The 24,708-nt window shown below is 33.0% G+C and overlaps 1 protein-coding gene across 4 annotated transcripts in view; it reads left to right on the top strand.

Annotated features, from left to right (window-relative positions):
• Positions 1-24,708, top strand: part of LOC107074147 (Protein tyrosine phosphatase 99A) — a 431,245-nt gene that overhangs the window by 134,944 nt on the left and 271,593 nt on the right. For all 4 annotated transcript variants that reach the window (XM_089177244.1, XM_089177243.1, XM_089177245.1 and 1 more), the window contains exon 3: positions 18,981-19,310. In XM_089177244.1, the coding sequence (XP_089033370.1) occupies positions 18,981-19,310 (330 nt within the window). The remainder of the gene's footprint in view (positions 1-18,980; positions 19,311-24,708) is intronic.

The raw sequence follows: 24,708 nt of genomic DNA, 5'->3' as shown, positions 1-24,708 counted from the left end.
AATCGTCCAGAACTCTAAGATTGACTTTGGATGATTTTGTAGTACGAAGTAGAAACGAGAAATTAAAGTATAATGACAAACTCGGTAATTAGGTCGCTCATTTATGACACAACGTGGAAGTTCGTTAACGCGTTTCGAAAGTGACAATCGTTCCCTCCTTTCTTCTTGGAATGAGAGAGAAAGGAATATATAGATACAGAAACCCAAGTACCCTCTCGGCTATATTCTCAAGGCTAGAACGATATTACTTTCCTTTCAGACTCAATTCAGGCGATATAATATCAGCATGCTCCTCTTTTAATTGGCTAAACGCGTAATAAACTTTTAGCCAAGCAGACATTCTGTTGCCGTTGCCGATGTTGCTGTTGTACTACTACTGCTGCTGCTGCTGCTGTCGTTAGTGCTGCTTTTGCTTCTACTTCTTCTACTGCTGCTAGTGCTGCTGCTGCTGTTGCTGCTGCTGTTGGCCAAGAGATAAATACGTCCCTATACCCTTACCCCCCCCCACCTCCCGCAACTCCCTTTAAACTAGCTTGCGAAGAACACGAAGAAAGTGTCATTATGTCACGAAATGGACTTTTAAAACTCAGCAATAGAACTCGAGGTTATTGTTCATTTTAATTACATCACTGAGAGTATACTCGAGCATCGCCTTGTACTTTTCCTTGTAAGCGAAAAGGGAGTCAGAGAAGGGAGGGGAGGGAAAACTTTGAATCTTCGTCATTTATTGTCTTATTATAAACCGTCCTAAGACTGTATCAAACTGAAGAATCTTTTAGTTTTTTTTTCAAAAAAAAAAAAAAAAATAATAATAAAAGGAAATAATATTCCTTTCCTCTTTTTCTTTTTATTCTTTCTCTTACTAATAGATAGAGAAAATTTGTCAACTTTTACTTCTTCATTAAAAAAGTATTTAAAAGTAATTTTCTATTTCTGTCGTATTAAAAAGAATCGAGATATTTTAGAAATGATAGAATAAGGGTAAAAGAGAACAAATGTAATATGAAAAAAAAAAGAAAAGAAGAAAAAAATGTCTTCGAAAACGAAATTATACAGATACATGCATATAAAATGTGAAGCGGTCATTAAATATCTTATAAAGAAAGAAAAAACAGCAAAGGAATATTCATATTAGATTTACTCCGCATATCCTATGTTTCTCTTGATCTTCACATGTACGAGACATTTGTGTAGGAATAAAATAGGGGGTTTCCTTTGTACCATTATCGTAGCTGAATAAATCGCAGTGGAAAATCCTTTTGGAGACTTGGCCCTTTGGTATTCGCTAAAATATTGTTACAAACGTGATACAATCAACTTCGAATAGCTTCTATTGACATACTGCTTGAAAATAGATTCTTCTATGTATGCGTTTATGTTGTATATATTTTACGTAAATATCTACGTGATATCGTATATTTCTGTGAGCAAATACGCACACATACATTTACATCACGTCTTCGAACAATATCGAAAGTAATCTCTTCTTCCTTTTGATGGTAAGTCGAATGCACTTCACTCGTTGAATACAAAAATAAAAGATTTGTGACGTAGACTGAAGAATTTTACTTATCGATGTTAGAAAAATCAAAAAATTTTGTTGTTAGATTTGTTCTCGAAATGTCGAACTTAACATCATAACAATTCCGGGTACAATGCAGGCACAAAAATAGTATACGTAGAGAAGTGAGATTAAAATCGATATATTCTCATTGTGATTTTCTCGTACCAGGCCACGTGCGTTATTTGTGAGAGTATAGAAATAGTTTGTCTGTGGGTTTACGAAAAGTAAAGCATGGTAGCTATGGATAACAGGAAACAGAAGTACGACATAGCGGCGCACCAGAATTTACATGAACGAATGAATACACCGGATATATATAGTTAACAGTTCGCAATATTTTTCTTTACATTTTTCTATATTTTATTAGATATTAGAAAATAAAATAACAGACGGGAACGAACAAATAAAAATTTGTATTATTTTTATATCATATGATATTTCGTCAGTTTAAAATACATAAATACAAGTTTATAACTTTTATTGTTCCATTGTCAGAAGTGTTTCGTATTATATTTACGATCTATATTTTGATATATACTTATATACACGCATGAGTTTAAGGAGCTTAAGTAAAATAGCGAAAGCACGTGTTTATTCACTTTGTTGCTTTATTGAACGACTCTCTTCCAAAATCGATTATATACCTCCTTACGTTCACTTTTATATTTTGACACACGTTTTATATTAGAGATACTTCGTCGATATAAGTTGAAAAGAGAAAAGAGAGAGAATAGTGATAGAATAGTATATTACATACCTAGGGCGGTAAAGTAAGAAATATCTCAGAGCACATGTAATTGTTATCCGAGGCGAAGCCGAGGTCAATAAACATGTGCTCTGAGGCTTTCTTATTTATTGCCCATGGTGTGTATACTTTTTTTCTGCTCGACGTAGGCGGAAAGCGGCAACTTCGTTTTGCACAGCAGGCGGAAAGTTGACACTTTCCGCACGGAGTGGTGAAAACAATATTTCTATCTCTCTTTCTCTCTATCTCTCTCTTTCTTATTAGTAAGCTTGATCGGTCTTCGTTACTAGATTTAAGAATTTTCCCTCGTAAAATACAGGGCCAAACGTTTTTGTTCATCGTCGCAAGCTCAACCTGTCGATTCTTCGTTGCCGAATGGTCGATCCCTCGTAAACTCGCGATATGAGAGAGAAAGAGAGAGATACAGAGAGGGGGAGAGTGAAACGTCACTATGGGAAACGTGGCAGAGTCTGGCAGCTGTGCGTTGTAAGAAGTTTGCGAATCCTTCCCACTAAGTTTAACCTCAATCACTTATGTAACGGAGTTACTGCCAGTACATATACTCGCTCATCCAGACAAGCTGCTATTCTCTCTTCTCTTTCTTTCTATCCTCTTCTCTCTTTTACTTTACCTACTTTTTTTTCTTCATCTACTTCTTCTATAGGTTCTTTTTCTATTCTTCTTCTTTCTAAAATCCATGTTTTTCCTACCCTTCTTCTCCAGGTTATGGTTTATGGCAACTACTTCAGATGCAAGAATATTTGCATGAAAATTTAGTTTTGCACATATATACTTTAGATGTATATACTTAAATAAGCGTATACGCATGTATATCTAGTTACTTGATTTTCTTTCTCACGAAATTGAAATTGAGATTAAATTTCACTTATATATTTTTTGTACATATGTTGTTCTTTTTTTTGTTTCAACTTCTTATTTACAATTAATTGTAAATTAAAGATTTTTCTAATAGTTGGGTTAACAAATGATACCCTAACGAATTATTTGATAATAAAAATCGACTATGTTCAGCTTACATACATACATTTTTCAACATTTATGCTAATCCAAGTTACTGTTAGTTGAACAAATGATTAATGGAAAAAAATCAGGTTTCGGAGAAGTATGCTTTTTGTTAATTCTTTCACATAATATTATAATTGCTTTTTTGTAGTATAATGAATGGTGAATTAAAAAAAAAAATCTTTTTCATCAAAAAATATAAAAATACGGTTAATAATTTTCGACTGAACAAGCACGAAAAAATAGTGACTTTTAAAAAAAAATGACGTGTCTCAAATTAAATTAGTAAATTTATTCTTTCTCCTATATTTATTTATTTTTTAAAAATATTTTTTCTATGTCAAGTTCTATGCAAGGTTCGCCGAAGGTTTAGCAAAATGTCACGACGATAAAATTAACGAAGGAATCGCGAATGCACGCGACTCGAGTTCTTGATTTTTCACGAGAAGTGAATTTTTTTTCAACAACTTGCCTTAGCAGATAAAACTATTTCTCATTTTATCTTGATTCGTTTAGTTTCGTTACTCAAAGACCTTTTTTTCCTTTTTTTCAATCTTGAATGAACAATCGAGAATAGTTCTCGTTGTTTCAAGAAAATTTGGAAACTTTTGTGATACAGGATAAAATTTTAATTAAGCATAATGTTTTACGTACGAAAGCTAAAGCATAAATTAATGGTCGCTTCTGGTAGAAGCGCGATAACGGGATTAACACTGTGCTTATTTCAACGTAAAGCTCCAAAGCTACAAGCTACCGTTCATAATGTTCCATAATGGCGTTTCTCCGTCAAGGGACTCGTGTATTTCTTTATTTTATATGCCATACGAAACTCGCTAACAAAACATTCGTCTAAAAAACTTTAACTTTGTATTTCGTTACATTGTAACGAAACAAATAAAAATAAAAAAATTAAAAAAAAAACACCATGTGTGCAGATCACACGTGTTAGAAGTGAAACCTTCAAAAGACTAAGTTTCGAGAAAATGAGACGAATGCACAGTTTCAAGAGTAAGATAATTGTAGGATTTATTTATTATAATATTATTGCCATATATAATAAAGATCACCGGTATGGTCTCTGAGTGGCTGATAAAAGCTAAATAGCTGATAAAAAGTACACTTTTCCAAATTCAAGCAATAAAAATCGTGGCCCTTGCATAGCGGCCCGTCGCTCCGTTGCTTATCCGTATACAGGCTCCGTTGCCTTTCCGTATACAGGCTCTGTTGCGTCGCTATGTACCGCTTCGTTGCCTGAACCAGCGTTTCATTTTTTTCAAATCATTTCCTATTCTAAAGAAGTTTTAACTTCAATAATGAGAGAAAAAGTGACAAACATATAGGATTGAGCCTGCGAGAGAATGAGACGGAATATAGCTATACAGTTTTTCCTATTCTCGGTCTCCTCTTTATGCTCTGCTTCGTAGTTATCGCTTCTGGTTGTATATGTGTGTGTTGTGTGCGACTGCATACTACGAAGCGTGGACACATATAGAATAATTTCAATACTATACCTGTTTGTAGGTAGGAGCGATAGAAGGGTAGAAGAATAAACAGAGATAAGTACGTAGGTATTCGACAAAAGAATAGGGTACAAATGGACCAACGATCGAAATAAAGAAAGAAGGTGCTTGGTACGTTTTATTTTACCAAACGTGTCATTTCTTTTCTATTTAAAAATGTTTTTATTTTATTGAAAAATTAGTATTAAATTCTTTAAATCGCAAATATTATAATAAATAATTATGAGATACATAGAATATACAATAATTGTATTGTCTGAAATATTTAAAAAAAGAAGGATTACTAGATACATCAGAGAAAAAGAATTAGAGAACACTGTAGAATACATTAGGAGCAGCTGACAAATTCTATGTAAAAGCAAATAAATTACTGTCACATTTTTATTTTACTTCTTTATAAAATATATTTGATTCATAAAGACAAAATATTTCTATTAAATTTGATTTTTATATGTTTTTATAAAAAATATCAAAAGATATGTACTGATCCATGTATATAAGAAAATTATATTATTAATTGTATTATTTGAGTATTTAAGAAACTTATACTAATTTTTCAATAAAATAAAAACATTTTTAAGATGTTGAACGCCCAGCGTGAATCAGTGGAGCTTACCACGGGGCTAAAATTTGAGACTCGTAGTGTACACAGTTCGGTAAGCTAAGAGAGCGATACGATTCAATGAATTTTTTAGATTTTTCGTTGTTCAGGTCTTTATTTAGACGAGAGTATTTAGAAAGATAAATTTGTTGTTCAAAGAATAAAGACGAAATATGTTACAAATAATAAGGATCTCAAAGTGTGGCAGGCTATGCAGTTGAAAAAGCATTCCTAGAAAAAATCTCTATTAGATCTCTTATTGCATTTATACCAGAACCTTCGTTCAATCTAGCAGTATTTTCCATATGTTTTTCGTAACGTTTTTATTTTTTCATTCCTAAAATGTTTATTAGACAGCGCAAAAATTTAGATGAAAGTGAGAATTCGAAAATTATCGTAACTAATAAAATTTTATACCTAAGTTTCTCAAAAAGGATATTCTATATTTACTTATTTTAGGTTGAATTATATTTCCCTCAATAAACATCCTAAGACTTTGGTGTCTATCTATGACTATCGCATTCAGCATTCCTCTTTTATTGCTTGAATTTGGAAAAGCGTACTTTTTATCAGCTGTTCCACCCACCGATCATACTGGTGCCCTTTGTTATAGATGGTAACAATATTATAATAAATAAATCCTACAATTATCTTACTCTTGAAACTGTGCATTCGTCTCACTCTCTCGAAACTTAGTTGTTTGAAGGTTTCACTTTTAACACGTGTGATCTTCACACATGATATTTTATTTCTTTTTTTCTATACCTTTTAACGAGAATCTGCACGCGGGCTCACCCACACCCATGTATAGAGAAAAAATATTGGTTATACTGAACGACTCGAACGTTAAATCGAGTATTTAATTACTATTCAATTCGTGTCGTATACTCTGTTGAAGACTCGTATCCTTCGATCTTTTTCATTAAAGTTATAACAGTAGTTAAAAAAAATCGGGTCGATTGGTACCACGATAAATATAATAGACGATAAATGAATGAACAATGAGATATGAGATCTTTCAAAGTAGTATTTAATGATTATGGTGGGTTTGTTATCGTTTTTAAAATTAAACTTGATTTTTTGTTGAGAATAATTTTTGTTCTGATTTGCATTAATAGAAGCGAAAGAATAATGGAAAATTAAAGACACAAATGTGATATAGAGAACATGAGAGAGAGAGAGAGAGAGAGAGAAAGAGAGAGAGAGAGAGAGAGAGAGAGAGAGAGGTATAAAGAAAGACGAGTGATATTTATCTTGGTCGAAAATATTTTTATGTTGAATCAAAATTTAGTTTAAAAAGCGAAAGAGGAAAATATAACAGAAAAAGCGAAAAAAAGAGAAGAATAAGAGAGACATATAAAAAAAAAGAGTTAATAAAAAAATTATAAAAGGCTCGTTTCAACGTGAAAATCATGCTTAATGCTTTTACCGTTTTGCACGAATGCCATGTTTTATTATGGTAGGCCAGCCGTCGTTGTACAAGCTCGTTGTTCAAAAGGGTAGATACATAGGTAGGTAGGTATATGTTGTTTTTTTTTTTTAAGTAGACAGATACATCAAGCTTCACCAATAATTATATATATTTTACGGGGTCAGTTATTATATTTGTTATTTTTATCTCGTTTCCTATTCCATGATTACCTTTGAACAAGAATAAAGAGGCAACCGTATAACTGAGTTTCTATATAATTAAATAATTTCTTTATTTCAACTAACCTTTGTTATCATTCTCTCTTTTTCAACGAATCGTAAAACAGTCTTTTCGGTTGGCGTGTTAAACGAATCGCGATACTTTTAAGTTACGAAAACGCTTGGATCTTAAGAACGGTGAGCATATAATTGAGCGATAAATTACAAGGAATAAGGGACTCGAACGAGTATTCTATTATCGTGAAACGTCTTGGCTCTTTTGTTTTTATGCCGTTATAATCGATTCCCGTTTTTCTCTTCTTTCTTTCTCTTCCACTATAGAGAAAACGATTCTGGAATATCTATTATTCTCATTATAATATAATATCTTTCGTATACCATGATCGAGTTTATAATGATAAGAAAGATAATAATAAACGGGATTTCATAATAAAAAAAAGGAAAAAGAAAAAAAAGAATAAAAGACATAAAAAAAAATTAAAAAAGAAAAAAAAACAGACAAGAAAGAACAAATTTACGAGTTTACTTCTCCTCTCTTTTAATCTAACCTTTCGAGATATGATTAATGACGTAAACGTTATTAAATTCAATTTGGATAGTGCTTAGAAAACATTCCCTGACGTGATACGATTAGAATCACGAGATAGAAAGGAAAGAGACAAACAATATCGAGTTCGATAAAAAAAAAATGTTGGCAGCCTTTGCGGTAACGATTCGTCGTGCTACAATCGAAACAGTGATCAAACCGCAATGTCATTAGCGTTAGTGTTGAAACTGTATTTCCCCCCTCTCCCTTTTTTAGCTCTTCGTTACCTCGTGCTGGTATATTAGCAGCGATAATCGCGTCTCTACATTATTGATACAAAAATGTACCGCCTACTATTCTGCCTTCGTGGTATCGTTCCGCAAATAGTACGAGCTACGTTTTGTCGGCACGCGAGCCAGAATTTTTTTTTGAATTTCGCGAGAATCTGGTGCACGACATGGCATAGTATCGATTGAAAACAGATATATCGTCTCAACGAATATCTATGATATAGTATATGTATATATATACATAAGTATATATGTGTTCTAAACCACATAAAGTGTATTCGTTTTCTTTCGCGTTGTTGTCTCGTGTAATTATAAATCGAATATCGAGTTCTGGTGGGTAGAAAGATGAAAACGAAGAAACGATCGGATGTGTTTACTCCGTTTACGGTGGAAAAATAAAATGGTAGATCCATTTGTTCTGTTTCTCCTGGGAATGATCCATTAGCGAAAAGCATCTAAATGGTGCTTGACTTACGTTTCTCACGGCTCGAATTTCTATCTCCCGAAATAGAGAGAGAGAGAAAGCGAATATGATAAAACAAAGAGTACCTCGAAAATATAATATTATATTATCTATATAATATACATTTATTAGCATAAAATGATATTCCTGTTATTCTATCAACTAGAATAATTGGAAAGATCAAAAAGTAGCTTGTAAAATAACAAGTCGAATCTTTGGAGCATCTCAAATTCGATGATTTACATCGCGCACGGCTCAGTTCTCAACCGAGCGTAAGAGGGTAAACGCTAATTAAATGGGAAGTAATTAACGAGCACCGTCTGACCGAGCGAGTAATTAAACCGGGAAGTTTACGTACTGGCTGCCGATATAGACGATTCGAGAATCATTCGTGGATTTACGACGTGTTCGAGTTGTTTCAACGTTGTTCAACGCCATGGCAATTCGATTTGTACCTGAACGACTACGACGGCGATAGTCGAACTTATTTCCCTGCAAATGCCTTCTCTTCATCCTTCTTTTCCCTTTTCCCCTCTTTCAGCCTCTTTCTTTCTTTTTCTGTTTCTTAATTCTTAATGATCAAAGTCTTAGATGTGATTAATGAATCGTGGACAGAGGTCGAAAAACAATAGCGAGAAAGTGTCGAACGATTGATCGCAATAAATGGAAATGGTGGTATGAGTGAATGAAACGGAGAGAGTAGAGGGAGAAGAGAAGAAGGAGGGGGAGGAAGAAGAAAAGGAGGAGAAGGAGTAGGAGGAGGAGGTGATGATGAAGTAGGTGTAAAGAGAAACAACGAGTACTGTCTTCGCATTATTATCATCAAGAAGCATTTCTCTCTGTGAAAGCGTTATTTACTAGTCTATTTGCTGATTACTTTCTCTTGCTTTGTCAGCACGGCGTACTTACGTACCGTCGATGAAATATGAATGAAATTATCTTGATCGTACGTCGTTTTGCGTTCGTATTCCGCGAAAGATATTAAATTATCCACAGAGCGGTGAGTGCAATTCGGTTCGCGATCCGAGCTATATACCTATACTCTCTACATTACTTCTAACGAAACCAGAAAAGGTGATTTTGTTCTATTCTATTTTTCATCATAAAGCTATCTGAGTAGAGAAACGGAAGAAAAAAAAGTATATCTACCATCTAATTTTGTGGTCGCGAAAAATATTACGTGGTTATAACGAGCTCGTCGGAAATAACTGAAAGAATCTTTTACCGATGATCACAAAGAAATAGTTTTCTTATGAGATAAAATAAGAAAGATGTGGACGAAAATAAAGAGAAAGAGAAATAGAAAGAAAAAAAGAAACAATCAAAGAGAGAAAGAAAGACGGTCAGGAAGACAAAGTGAAAAGATATGTATACAGCACATAAAAAGTATACCAAAAAATACTACCTACATAAAACACTCGCACCGGCTAAACCATAGTAAAGCGAGAATGAGGAGATGAGAGAAAGAGAGGGAGAGAGAGCGAGAGAGAGAGAGAGAGAAGAGACAGGGAGAGTCTTGAGAATCTCGGAACGAGACCTTTCTCCGTGGCCGAATAAATTTTCTCGAAATTAAAGCTTTCAGCCGTCGTAGAGCAGCCCTACGGAAGAAGAAACCGAGATTGCTGAATTCGGATAAGTTATCGCCATAGTCGAACTGTCCAGGGAGTGCCTAAGCAATTTCGTTGACCCCCTTCTCACTCCCCTACTCCCCCACTCCTTCTTCTATCCACTTCCCGCAACCAGCCGCGCACCTTCAGCGCGAAGAAATTGAATTTCATCCTCTTTTCCTCGGCAGGAGCTTGGCTCGGTGCCGTAAATTAATTTACGCAAATCTTCCGTGGGCATGAATTTTTCCAGCACTAATTTCCCCAGAAGCCAGCACGCTCCACGAGACACAGTCACACGGCGAAGGCAAGCCGTTACCACGGTAATTACCTTCCTACCTTCGTTTTGACTCGCCTTTTTGTCTCATAACCAAGTAACTATCTTAATTGCTTTTGCTTTTCTGGCTCTGGATACAGTTCTAGTTTCGTCCTATACACTATACCCACCCCCCACCCCCTAGCCGATCCACGCTCTTTTCATCCCCACTCTTTCATCTCATTTCGTTTTTTTCTCTCCCTTGTTAGGCTCTCTTTGTTTCTTCCTGTATTTCGTGTGTAGTACCCTCTTAGAATCTATTTTAAATTCTACTCCCCAAAAAGATGAAGTCTTCTTTTTATTTTTATTTTCTTTCTTTTTAAAGTTTGTCTTTCTAATGGTAACAAATCGTTGGTTTGTTGTATGGGATACATTTTTTTTATAGGAATCTTTGAATCCAAAAGTTCGTTATTCTATTTTTCTTTTTCAATAAACGTGAAAATCCATAATACAAAGATAGAAAAATTATTGAATGAAATGTAAGACTCGGTAAGAAATAAAAGCATTTAAGTTTCTATCGCGTATCTCATAATTGAACAACATGTGTGCAGATCACACGTGTTAGAAGTGAAACCTTCAAAAAACTAAGTTTCTAGATAATGAGACGAATGCAGAGTATCAGGAGTAGAATAATTGTAGAGTAATAATATTGTTAATTTGCATAAATGGAATTCGCGGAGAGACAAGTCTTTCTGAAATTAATGAAATGGTGGCAAAGACGTAGGTATATTTGGATATTTGAAATCGTTATATGTGGACATTGTTGGAATCATCTAAATAGAGATTAACAATAAATGTTTTAAATAAGACATATAGTGATTATGTATGCGATCCATGAGCAATAAAAATTAATGAAGAAATATATTCATTAGAAAATATTTAAGTACTTACGATGATGGCTTTTACTATTTCGAAAAGTGCTCGCATTATTACCCGCATTAGAAACATTATTCTGCACATTCAATTACGTCTTTTAAAATGAAATGCATAAACGTGTTCTGTTGAACCTTATGGAACACCCCTAATCGTTTTTTTTCCTTATTTTCAAACTTTCTAGCTCTAGATTGCGGCATAATTTGGATTGTTGAGCAGATATATCAACAATAAAGTCTTGTGGCCTTAGCAATAAGTTATGATGGGGAAAATATGATAAAATGAAAGAAGAAATAAAACATGTGATTAAGCCTAATTGGTGGTATAATAAAACATTAATTGTCTCTCAAAGAAAAGCTTCGCTTATTAACAAACACACCACACCCTAGTTAATATATTAGAAAATATAATGTCGTCAAAGCAAAAATTTTACAATTCAATTGACTTAACTTTCTTTTACTTCGCCTGTATGCTAATGCAACGACGAAGTCTTGTTTATGATAAATGTAAATTATATTGATACTTAGCCTTTTTTGTGAGATTTCGTCAACTCTTCATCGCTTTCTTGTGGGTTTCATATTTTTTAATAGACAGAGTAAGGTGTCCTTGAAAAAGGTTTGAGATGTAGGGAGGAACAAAAACAACATGCTTATATTATTTAAAAAAACTGTAGACATAAATATTATCGAATCTAAAACAAGATTATGAATATAGATAGATCTAAATATACCCATAAAAGGTTTGTCTTTTTTTTCAATTCTTACTTACTGTCGTTGCTGTTTATTAAATCACCGCGTTACATCGCAAACTTCACGCGCGTTACATTTTAAAGTGAAAACTTCTTTAAAATGGGAGTGATCTGAAAAATAAATAAACGTGGTCGGTCAGGAAACGGAGCTATGAAACAACTGCTATACTAAAAACATGTGTGCAGATCACACGTGTTAGAAGTGAAACCTTCAAAAGACTAAGTTTCGAGAAAATGAGACGAATGCACAGTTTCAAGAGTAAGATAATTGTAGGATTTATTTATTATAATATTATTGCCATATATAATAAAGATCACCGGTATGGTCTCTGAGTGGCTGATAAAAGCTAAATAGCTGATAAAAAGTACACTTTTCCAAATTCAAGCAATAAAAATCGTGGCCCTTGCATAGCGGCCCGTCGCTCCGTTGCTTATCCGTATACAGGCTCCGTTGCCTTTCCGTATACAGGCTCTGTTGCGTCGCTATGTACCGCTTCGTTGCCTGAACCAGCGTTTCATTTTTTTCAAATCATTTCCTATTCTAAAGAAGTTTTAACTTCAATAATGAGAGAAAAAGTGACAAACATATAGGATTGAGCCTGCGAGAGAATGAGACGGAATATAGCTATACAGTTTTTCCTATTCTCGGTCTCCTCTTTATGCTCTGCTTCGTAGTTATCGCTTCTGGTTGTATATGTGTGTGTTGTGTGCGACTGCATACTACGAAGCGTGGACACATATAGAATAATTTCAATACTATACCTGTTTGTAGGTAGGAGCGATAGAAGGGTAGAAGAATAAACAGAGATAAGTACGTAGGTATTCGACAAAAGAATAGGGTACAAATGGACCAACGATCGAAATAAAGAAAGAAGGTGCTTGGTACGTTTTATTTTACCAAACGTGTCATTTCTTTTCTATTTAAAAATGTTTTTATTTTATTGAAAAATTAGTATTAAATTCTTTAAATCGCAAATATTATAATAAATAATTATGAGATACATAGAATATACAATAATTGTATTGTCTGAAATATTTAAAAAAAAGAAGGATTACTAGATACATCAGAGAAAAAGAATTAGAGAACACTGTAGAATACATTAGGAGCAGCTGACAAATTCTATGTAAAAGCAAATAAATTACTGTCACATTTTTATTTTACTTCTTTATAAAATATATTTGATTCATAAAGACAAAATATTTCTATTAAATTTGATTTTTATATGTTTTTATAAAAAATATCAAAAGATATGTACTGATCCATGTATATAAGAAAATTATATTATTAATTGTATTATTTGAGTATTTAAGAAACTTATACTAATTTTTCAATAAAATAAAAACATTTTTAAGATGTTGAACGCCCAGCGTGAATCAGTGGAGCTTACCACGGGGCTAAAATTTGAGACTCGTAGTGTACACAGTTCGGTAAGCTAAGAGAGCGATACGATTCAATGAATTTTTTAGATTTTTCGTTGTTCAGGTCTTTATTTAGACGAGAGTATTTAGAAAGATAAATTTGTTGTTCAAAGAATAAAGACGAAATATGTTACAAATAATAAGGATCTCAAAGTGTGGCAGGCTATGCAGTTGAAAAAGCATTCCTAGAAAAAATCTCTATTAGATCTCTTATTGCATTTATACCAGAACCTTCGTTCAATCTAGCAGTATTTTCCATATGTTTTTCGTAACGTTTTTATTTTTTCATTCCTAAAATGTTTATTAGACAGCGCAAAAATTTAGATGAAAGTGAGAATTCGAAAATTATCGTAACTAATAAAATTTTATACCTAAGTTTCTCAAAAAGGATATTCTATATTTACTTATTTTAGGTTGAATTATATTTCCCTCAATAAACATCCTAAGACTTTGGTGTCTATCTATGACTATCGCATTCAGCATTCCTCTTTTATTGCTTGAATTTGGAAAAGCGTACTTTTTATCAGCTGTTCCACCCACCGATCATACTGGTGCCCTTTGTTATAGATGGTAACAATATTATAATAAATAAATCCTACAATTATCTTACTCTTGAAACTGTGCATTCGTCTCACTCTCTCGAAACTTAGTTGTTTGAAGGTTTCACTTTTAACACGTGTGATCTTCACACATGTTTTTTTTTTTCAAATTACACCTATTTTAAAGAAGTTTTTACTTCAAAAAGGGATAGTTGTTTCAACGCATTTTAATCGCTTCCTTCTGATTTTCTTCCCGTTTATACTGAAGTATTCCCTTGATCTCCCCTCTCTTTTTTTTTTCAATGTTTATATTTCATAACAACGGCAAAACAGACATTAGGATAATAGAAGATATTTCGGTTATTCATTGAAAGAAACTGCAGTAGCTTGCTGGAAAGCTCTTTCTTCGTCGCTTGTATTAAAAATAGAGTCATCAACTAAAATAGAGTCCTTTGCTAATCGGGATAAGCTGATAATGAGGAAGATAAAGGATTAAATTAAAATCAGAAACAAAACACCTAATTGAGCCAATAAAATTATACATTTCGCTTACTTTACTTTTTGTCAGATTTGTGATAATATAAAGAGTGATTGTTCTTGATTTTCCTTGTCACTTCTTTATTGGTTCTTGTTCGTCTAATATGTGTTATCGTAGATGTCCAGTGGAAGAATAGAATATGTGTCTTTACTAATGGGCCCAGCAGGGAACACGTAGTGGGTGGGAGTAGGAATGGTGGGGGGAGTGAATATTAGCGCTTTGAAACTCCCTACAAGACTAAGGTGTGAACTTCTACAGGACTATGGCGCGCATTTCAAATATGCGTTAAGAGTTTACGATCGTTTCCGATCGTATATCGGCTTTAAGACGTTCTTGTAAAATTTGTAATATATCTATAATATTAAAGTTTATTTCAAGGACTCTGCTCGTTTCGAGTAGCTATTCTACTTTTAACTCGAAGAAATGGAAATAGCGTGGCTGCCACTTTATGACAAGTAATTAAGGTACCAACGAAAGTAAGAGAGAGAAAGGGAAATGGAAAATGATAATGGAGAAGGTACAGAAGACACGAAGAAAGACAAATACATTGGTGTTCACGAGACTTTAGACAAATGTCCTAAATATTCGTCTAGATTGTTAACGTTCTCTTATTTCATCCAAGCTTTCTTCTTCAGCTATATTACTAGAAGACGTACTATTAAACATTATTAGACTCATATCGTTGAAGTTTACCGTATAGACTATTACAACCTTTCTAATTATGATAAATGAATTCATACTCGTTGTGACATATTTTATTTAAATATTAAAGATAAATTATTTGAAAATAATAAGAATAACGTATTTAAAAGTGAGATTCAGGCTAAATTTTTCTTTCCTCTTTACAAATTAGTCTTATATTCTACGTCTCAAGATTCTTAGAAAGAAAGGGAGAAAAAAAGGAAGAAAGAAAAAAAAGAAAATAAAATTGTAAATCAGTGGAGTCGCATTAATTCACTTTTGTAGTAACGTATGTTGGAAAGGAAGTTCGGACGATTGAAGTTAGTAGGAAAAATCCCTATATATATTTCGCGCTGTCACGAACGTGCTAGTAGAATGGCAGCGGGCGTTATCAATTGCCATAAAAGTTTTTACATTATGTTAACCTGCGCCTGAAATGGGCTTCTATGACCAAGAAGTAGATGAGGAAAATGACAGAAAGTTTAGGCTGCCCATCTTCTTCCTCTCCTTCTATTTCTTTCTTTTCTCTCTCTCTCTCTCTCTCTCTCTTGTCTAAAGAAAACGTGATCCTCTCATGAGAGAAAAAACAAAAGTAAGCTTACAATTCTTATTTTATTTCTTTTTTATTTTTGTTCACGAGTTTCTTTTTTTCATTTAAATGTACCCATAATTATGAAAGTGGTCTAACAATAAGTCATATATCTCTTGTTTCGAGATATTTAAAGAATTACATTTCAATACTATATGAATTCTATATAATATTGAAATAACAAATATTATCTAACGATTCATTTTCGACAATATCGTGAAAATTACATTGAATTTACTTATTTTAAAATAATGTGGTGTGAAATAATTGATAAATTCATTTTGTTTTATATTTCAACTTACAATTAGATCACTTTCATACTTATAGACACAAATACTTCCTCGAAATAAATTTTGATTCTTATTTCGATCTGAAGAAACTAACAACGTTATTGAAGTCAGATGCATTAAAATTTGAGTCTAATCTAAAAATGCATGGATTATTTTTTGGTTGGTATATTAAACAACAACGTTTCTTAAACGGCAAATCTCCGGATGAGAAACTTCCTTTTACGATATTTATATACGGATCTTGGAAGCAACTCTCCGCTCCGTATAATCCACCGGCGAGTTCATGAAGCCTCATTATTCACTTGCCAGCCTTTTAAAGAGTGTATCTTGAATGACCTCATAGTTCATACTTATATCTTACCCCAATCCCGAGAAAATTGTTTCATAGGCCAAGAGAATGGTGTGAGTAGTAAATTTAAAAAAAAAAATTCTTTTTTTTAGATCATTTCGTTAATTTCTTTTAATGTTCATATTTTTTAATGATTTTTTTCGTATTTTATATTTTATTTATTTATTACATTAGTTCCCAAACGATTTATCTTCATGCTATAAAAGTTCTCTACAGGTCAATTATTTTATTCAGTCATTTCATTTTATTAAATAAAAAAAAAGAGAGAAATTGCTATTTTTTTTATGAACGTGTATGCGCCAGATGTAAAGTTTGGTTTGGTAGAGAGAGATGAAGGGTTGCAGAGGTGGATCGACACCTCTGGGAGAGAAAGTGCGGTATCGAGATATGGCTGGTTGAACCAAACTCGCACTTTATGCACGTATGAGTATGTACGCGTGCTTCGAATGCTTCCAACGATCGCGTTGCTCCGGAAATTTAATACCGAAACACTTAACGGGGCAGAGCTCCGTTGACCTTTCACTTTGAATAGTTTGATTCCTCGATAATTGACCGATAGAGTTCGCATCTGTTCTGAGCATCCTGCATAAAAAAGAGCAAAATTTAATCGTCTTTTCAAGAATTCTATTATCGTCATTTTATATTTAATAATTTTATTTCTCTTTTCTATTTTTCATATTTTTACTTTCATTAAAAACGTTTATTTTTCTATTCTTTTTTCTTTTTAATCGCAAAATGTTGACAATTAGTATCCTTATATTCAAATTTTTCTGTATCATTTAAAAATAAAATATTTTAATCACACACACACACACACACACACACACACACACACACACACACACACACACACACACAAAGTTCATACGAATATTAGTAAATAAGATTCTTAATAATAAAATGAGATCATTAAAGTAAATACAAATAGCAATTAGAGTTACTCGTTTTGTAGTACCATTATTTTATCACTTTTCTTTTTTTCTACGAAAACTGTTCGTGGAAGGAATAGAAAGAAAACGATTGGTAGTAAGAACTTATCTATTGTGGCAACACAAGAAACAGGTAGTCGTACTTAGTCGGCTTATCTACTACTCGTAAACTTGTCAACGATTAGCATCACTAGTGTAGCTCCATTGGACTGTCGTTAAGAAATAAATAAAAAAAGAAAGAAAAAACAGAGAGAGGAAAAAAATAGATAGAGAGAGAGAGAGAGAGAGAGAGAGAGAGAGAGAAAAAGACAAGGAGAGAAAGAGAAGAGATTTGTAAGGTGAAAAGAAAAGGATGAGTATTTGCTTGGAATAAACTTGAGAAGTTTGCGGTAATCGTATAGCACCGTTGCCATAAGAGGAAATATCGTGAATCGGACTGGTTGTCTTATTTGTTGTAAGGTATAATTAAGTTTGTATGGTGTACGTTAAATGTTTTCTCTTTTTTTTTCTTTTATTTAAGAATTACTATTTTACGTGATACGAGAAACTATAGAGTTTGAGAGAAAGTTTCATTTTACCTTCGAAATATTTTTCTTTCCCGTGAAAATAAAAATAGAAAGTAAGCAAGCAAACAGAGAAAATACTAGAAAATAATAAATAAATAAAAGAAACAAAAAAATATATATATGTGGGACGAGCGCCTCCATGCCAAACTTATTGGGCATTCGTGAGAAGGATTGGTCGGTGGGCCCTGGATAGCTCAATTGGTTAAAAAGAGCAGTCGCCCGGAAAGCGAAAGATCCGTGGTTCGAGTCCCGGTCCAGTCGGTCCAGCGGTCCAATTTTTTTCACGAATCCCACATATATATAAACGTATAAAAAGAAACATGAAAAAAAAAGATAGAAAATTTGAAAAGCATCCACAATATTTATACTCCAAACGGAATCGTTCGTAATCAATGCGAAAGCACGCGTGCGAGAGTATGATCCCAGGTAGATATTAATCCGGTTACAAGCGTACGGCTAATAACGCAACGAGTTACATTGCATAAAATTGGTACGCTTGTGAATCCTATGGTCGTTTTATTTGATGTCGAGGGAAATAGTAGTGACAGAGTTTGCCTGGATCATACTAACTCGAATTCGTTTCTCATTTTTCCATTTCTCTCGCATTTCATATTTCATAGTTTTTCTCGTATTTTTGATATTATTACGTTTGGTATATATGTATCTACGTTACATACATATTTATAGTAGTCTGAAAAAAAGATTACTATCAAGGGGACGGTTTGTTTGTTATCCTCACTTTCGAAGTTAACAAAATAGGATCTTTGTTGCACAATCAAATATGATTTTAAATTGATCACGATGTATTAACGATGAGATTTATATTATGATTAGGCATTTATGTATTTATATTAATGATTCGTTTATGAATTATTCAATTTATAAGAACATACGTCTCGTATATTTCGTCTGCGTAAAGTTATCCTCTTTTTTTTGAATGTATTAAAAAATGAATAAAAATTTTCTGTTTTTGTAATATAGTTGCAGATTTCTTGATGTACTTGTAAGAGTGGAAAATAGAAGATAACAGAAATTTATACGTTTGGATGTATCTATATATATATATATATATATATTGCAGTAACTAATGAAAAGTCTGCAGTTGAAACGAATAAACAAAGTTATTTAGATTAATAGACCGACCTTTGTCTTTTCAGATGCCATGAATTCGTTGGTCGAGGAGCTTGTCGTTGAGGCTGGCAAGAACGTGACGTTGAGTTGTCCAGGAGTGACGGAAGACTCTCTGGTGTATATGCTCGAGTGGCGAGCCGACGGTATGCAACTGCTCGAGTGGCGGGCTAACGGAATGCAACTCGAGCACGCCAACAGAGGCACCGTTGTTCGGAGTCATCAGAATAGGGTGTTCCTCTCTTTGAAAAATTACGCTCTACAATTTCATCCTGTCACAGCACCGGACTCGGCCAAGTACGAGTGCCTGATAAACAATCGTAGTACACCGGAAGCCATTATTAAGCTCATCGTTCAAGGTAAGTTACTTATTTTTTAATTATTACTTCTTTTTTTATATCAATACTTTTAGAAAAATATTTTCCTTTTCTTATTGTTTCATTTTTTCTCACTATATCGTATTCCTTACAAAAAATGACGGATTTTTAAGCTAGAATAAAAAATAATCCAACATTAATTTCAACCTGTTTATGTAATATTACATTTGTTCATCGAGAAGCGAAAACAAAGATTTTGTTATTTTTGAAGAAGTCTCGACCTAGGTCTGATAATTCTATATGCGTTGGGTATATATATATATATATATACATAGAAGAACACTGTAATAACAAACTTATGCGTCAAAATATCGCTATTTCAACTCTGGTACGATTTCAGAGAAATTCGTAGATACATAATGTATTTATTCTTGATATACTAACTAATTTTGAAATTTCCATATATCTACGCACGTTAATTCGGTATTAAATCATTTTCTTTTTTTCAGCAATAGTTAATTCGCATTGGTTACTGGTTGTTTCGTAAATGCAAGTAGTAGTTGGAAAAGGTAGTGATTGCAGAGTTAGTAGAAATTGCTTTTAGTTGAGGGAAATTTAGGAAACCTTACATGTAGATCTATAAGGACTTTCAAAGGGTATCGCTCTACTAACGAAGGCAATTTGCAGGCCTTCTCAAAGTAAGTTCCAACTATACACCAGTAGCGATCTTCTTGTAACCTCAATATCGTTGTTTCAACGATATTGGATAAACTTGCCGGGAGGGGTTGCATTCCTTGTTCGAATGTGAAAATGGTCTTCGTAACGGTTGAGATAATTATACATTTTCTCTAATTATCTATCTGGCTATTACCATATCATAACTCTCATCGAAGTTGAGGCCAACTTAGTCAACGCGCTTCGATTTTGGAAGAAAATCGATGGGTTCCCAATCTAAGGTATAGTAAGGTATAGTAGCAACATCATACATATTCTTTCTGGCAAAATATTCCCGTGTTACTTCTCGAAGAATAGAGACATTACCAAGTACAAATGCAGTTCTTCTGTTCCTTCTCGCGTGGTTAAAAATGATGAAAACTTTTCGAGTGCACTTTCTATTGCTTTTAGCCAGCAGCAATGCCATTGAAAACGCTTTTCCACACTTCCTTCGGAATATATCGATTTACTTTTCGCTTACTTTTATGATAAGTAAAAACGAATCGTTTGTACTTCGACGACAACGTTAAATTTTATTTCTTATCTCCTATATCTACTTTCCCCTTATTTTTTCTTTACTTTTTTTCTTTTCCGCCGGTAATTTTCTCGATCAGTTCTCTCTTTTTACTCTCTATTTTTCCTCCCTTTTTTTAATTTCTTTTTTTTTACTTCCCAGAACCGCGTAATGGTCACTCTTTGATTCATTCACTGTGGTCGCAATTTGTGTTCGGGGAGCTAGTTCACTCCGAAAGTTTCCGAGTTTACACAAACTTCGTGGTGAACTTTTTGGGTGAGTTGGAAGGGAAAAGGATTGGGTATGGCTGGCACCATCCCCCTGTAACTGCCTCGGTGCTCGACGATCTTCTAATGCTTTATTTTAAAACTCGGTTTCTATCCTTACGGAGTGTTTGCTTTAAGTATTTACGCCTGATTTGAATTCGTCACGTGTAACTCAACGCGTCAAGAGCAAACTTTTACTCCGAGGCGTATCCTACAGTCGTTGGAGTTATGAGAGAGAGCGAGAGAGAGAGAGAGTGCACAAGACCATAACTTCACTTGTCTCGTTTCCCGGACACACAAAAAGAAGTAAAAAGGGAATGAATAAGAAAAAATAAAAAAATTAAATAAAATTAACGAAAGAAGTAAAAACTAAGCAGATATCTCTAGTGTCATTTCTCATCCTTGTTACGTCGCGGTTGATTCAAATTCGATGCACGATTCGTTGCGCTATTCGATTGAAAGGATCTCTGGAATTTCTGAGTGAAACGACGTAAAATTATGCGACGGTTACCATGCCTTCCAGCGAATCATCTTATTCATGCTTCCTCCTTCAAATGCACGACCAACGAACTATCCAGGTTTTCTCGGATTTTCCTCTCGATATTACATGAACTCGATTTCATGTCATCGGAGAATCGTTTATATCTTCTTATATAGTTCTTATAAACTTACTCTTTCTTGCATATTAGCGTACGAGTATCCATTGTACATATGTACATTAGGGTGGGTCAAAAAAATCAATTACTTTTTTTTTTACAAGTGACACAGAAAAATGGGTTGCTAGACACCTTAAAAAAGTTCTCACCAAATATGAGCTCTTAATTTTAATAGGAAGATCCTCGGCATCACAATTTTTTATTTTTTTCTCAGTCCAATAGAATAAAATTCATACCGCATCATTAATTGATTGTACAGAAAAATGTTCTGAAAGAATTTTGAAGGAAATTTAATGCTCTACAAAAAAGGTATCTTATATATTTTTTCCGTAAATTTTACCGTTTGAATGATATTGAAGATTTAAGTTTGATTATTTTAAGACAAATTTCATTTTTGTTTATGAATTTTATAACTCGACAATAAATGACTATTATAAAATGCGCAATACAAATTTTTGTAGGAATTTAACTGCTCTATAAAAATGGTGTCTTATGTTTTGGCGATTAAATTAAGCGTTCAAATTATATTTATCATCAAACTTTCATGTGTACTGATTTTTAAAGTTTTTGATTAGATATTCGAAAAATTTCAATTTAATTTATGAATTTCATACAAATTTCATTTTTTGTCATTAATATAAGTATTATTTGAGTTTTATTTTCAAACATTTTGAGCTCTTTGATCTGCCGTATGATTGTCATGACAAAAATATTGATTTATGGTCTACTGATGACGGTTATAATGAAAATAAAGAATTTTTCGCACAATTGAAAGTTGTTAATGATGTGACAGAGCGAAGTGTCGCATTAGTAAGTGAATATAACCAATACTTAACAAAAAACGAAGAGCAATTTCAATTTTTATTGCAAGTTGTTAAAGAGCATCGAAAAAATTACCCTACTTGCAACAAAAAATTGTTTGAAAATTAATAACTCAATTAAAAATTGAAATAAAATACTTTTTTATAACTAATTGGACATTTTTTTTCTCTAAAACTGAAACATATAATATATTTATAATGAAAACTTTGCTTTTTTAAATTAATAAGTAATTAACTAAGCGATAAATAATGTAGAATTTATTTTTTTAAATGTAAACAAAGATACTTAAACATAAAAAAAAACTTGAAAAATATTTTGAAGTTTCTTAGTTGAAAAATACTAAAATTCGTGTAAATTTTCTCAAAACTTATAAATTAAATTGAAATTTTTCGAATATCTAATCAAAAACTTTAAAAATCAGTACACATGAAAGTTTGATGATAAATATCTTTTGAACGCTTAATTTAATCGCCAAAACATAAGACACCATGTTTATAGAGCAGTTAATTTCCTACAAAAATTTGTATTGCGCATTTTATAATAGTCATTTATTGTCGAGTTATAAAATTCATAAACAAAAATGAAATTTGTCTTAAAATAATCAAACTTAAATCTTCAATATCATTCAAACGGTAAAATTTACGGAAAAAATATAAGATACCTTTTTTGTAGAGCATTAAATTTCCTACAAAATTCTTTCAGAACATTTTTCTGTACAATCAATTAATGATGCGGTATGAATTTTATTTTATTGGACTGAGAAAAAAATAAAAAACTGCGATGCCGAGGATCTTCCTATTAAAATTAAGAGCTCATATTTGGTGAGAATTCTTTTAAGGTGTCTAGCAACCCATTTTTCCGTGTCACTTGTAAAAAAAAAATAATTGATTTTTTTGACCCACCCTAATGTACATACATTAACATACTTTCACGTTTATTGGATTTCTAATAAAAACGCATCATTTAATTAAAAATTCTTACAATTCAATATAGAATTGATATAGAATATTCGATATCATAAATTCAAAAGGAAGTTATTTTTTTCGAAATGTTCGAACTTTAATAAACATCGTATATTTAAAGTTTTTTTTTTTCAAGCGAAAGCTTCATAGATTTATAGATTCAAAAATGATTTAAGTATTTTTGATACTTTAATCGTAACATTCAACGAAGTATATACGTGAGGAATAACGGCAGCTATGAAGCATCTTTTCAAGAGAAAGAGAGGAAGAGTATTTTGCTCGTACGTGTTTCCCCACAAAGAATTCTGAACACGTAGCACTTCAACAGTAACCAATACCCGCGTTAGATCAACCATTAAAATGAATATTTCTGAAATCTCTGGAAAGAGCATATACAGATGTCTATCGGGAATACGTACCAACGAACGAGATTGGCTCTCGCGTTTTTCCTTATTTTCATCTCTCTATTCGCAAAAAATCTCGGCTACGGACTGAACAATTCCCTGTGAGGCTGTCCGAGAAGCGTACGATGCAGATCAATTTCTTTCATTTTTATTTTTATTTTTATTTTTTTAAGTTTTTGTTTTATTCCTCTTTTGTTTTTCTGTCTCTCGTTTATCGTAAAAATGAAATTTCTCGTAGCACCAGCTCTTGCTTATATATACTTTAAATTAATGATGAAGACTTCGAGCAATTTGTTTAATTCGTAAAATGAAAGAATAAGTTTAAAATTTTTTATACCTAATCGGGTATAATATTATAAAATTGTATGCTGCATTTTTACGTTAAATATTGAACGCTTTTATACTAGAAATTTACAAATTTAAAAAAGTAAGTATTACTAATGAACGTGTTTATCTCGAACGAATTCCGATCATCTCTGTTGAAATAAAAAAAATTGTCAAAACTTATCGAATTTGAATACGAGACAAATGCAACACGATTATATTGTATTATTGATCGATACGGTAAGTATTTAATAATTTATTATAAGTATTTTTATTATTATTAACTGGCATTAGGAACTCGAAAGTTCATTGCCGCAAATAGCAAATCCCGCCATTGTTCCCGACCCTGAGCGCGATCCTTCCATTCGCGGTCTTCGTATCCTATTTCTTTCAGGTCCCTTCTAATATTATCCTCACATCTACGTCTCGGTCTACCTAGTGGTCTTTTCCCGTTTGGTATACCGACCAATATTTTGTGAGCCCTTCGATCCTCCCCCATGCACGCCACGTGACCAGCCCATCTTAATCTGCATGATTTTACAACGTTGATAATGTCCGGTTTGTTGTACAATCGATGTACTTCAACGTTATGGAGTTTTCTCCATTCGCCCGTTTCCTCATCGCGTTTTGCACCGAAGATTTTACGAAGAACTTTGTTTTCGAAAACCCTAAATTTTTTTTCGTCCCGTAACGTGAGTGACCACGATTCGCTACCATAAAGAACTACCGGCAGGATGATGGTCATGTATATCCTGATTTTTAATCGCCTAGACAGCAA

Source organism: Polistes dominula, unplaced genomic scaffold (assembly GCF_049000335.1).
Source record: "Polistes dominula isolate Pdom_NZ unplaced genomic scaffold, Pdom_raw_medaka contig_20, whole genome shotgun sequence".
Classification (NCBI taxonomy): Eukaryota; Metazoa; Arthropoda; class Insecta; order Hymenoptera; family Vespidae; genus Polistes; species Polistes dominula.
This window is presented reverse-complemented; position numbering and strand designations above follow the sequence as displayed.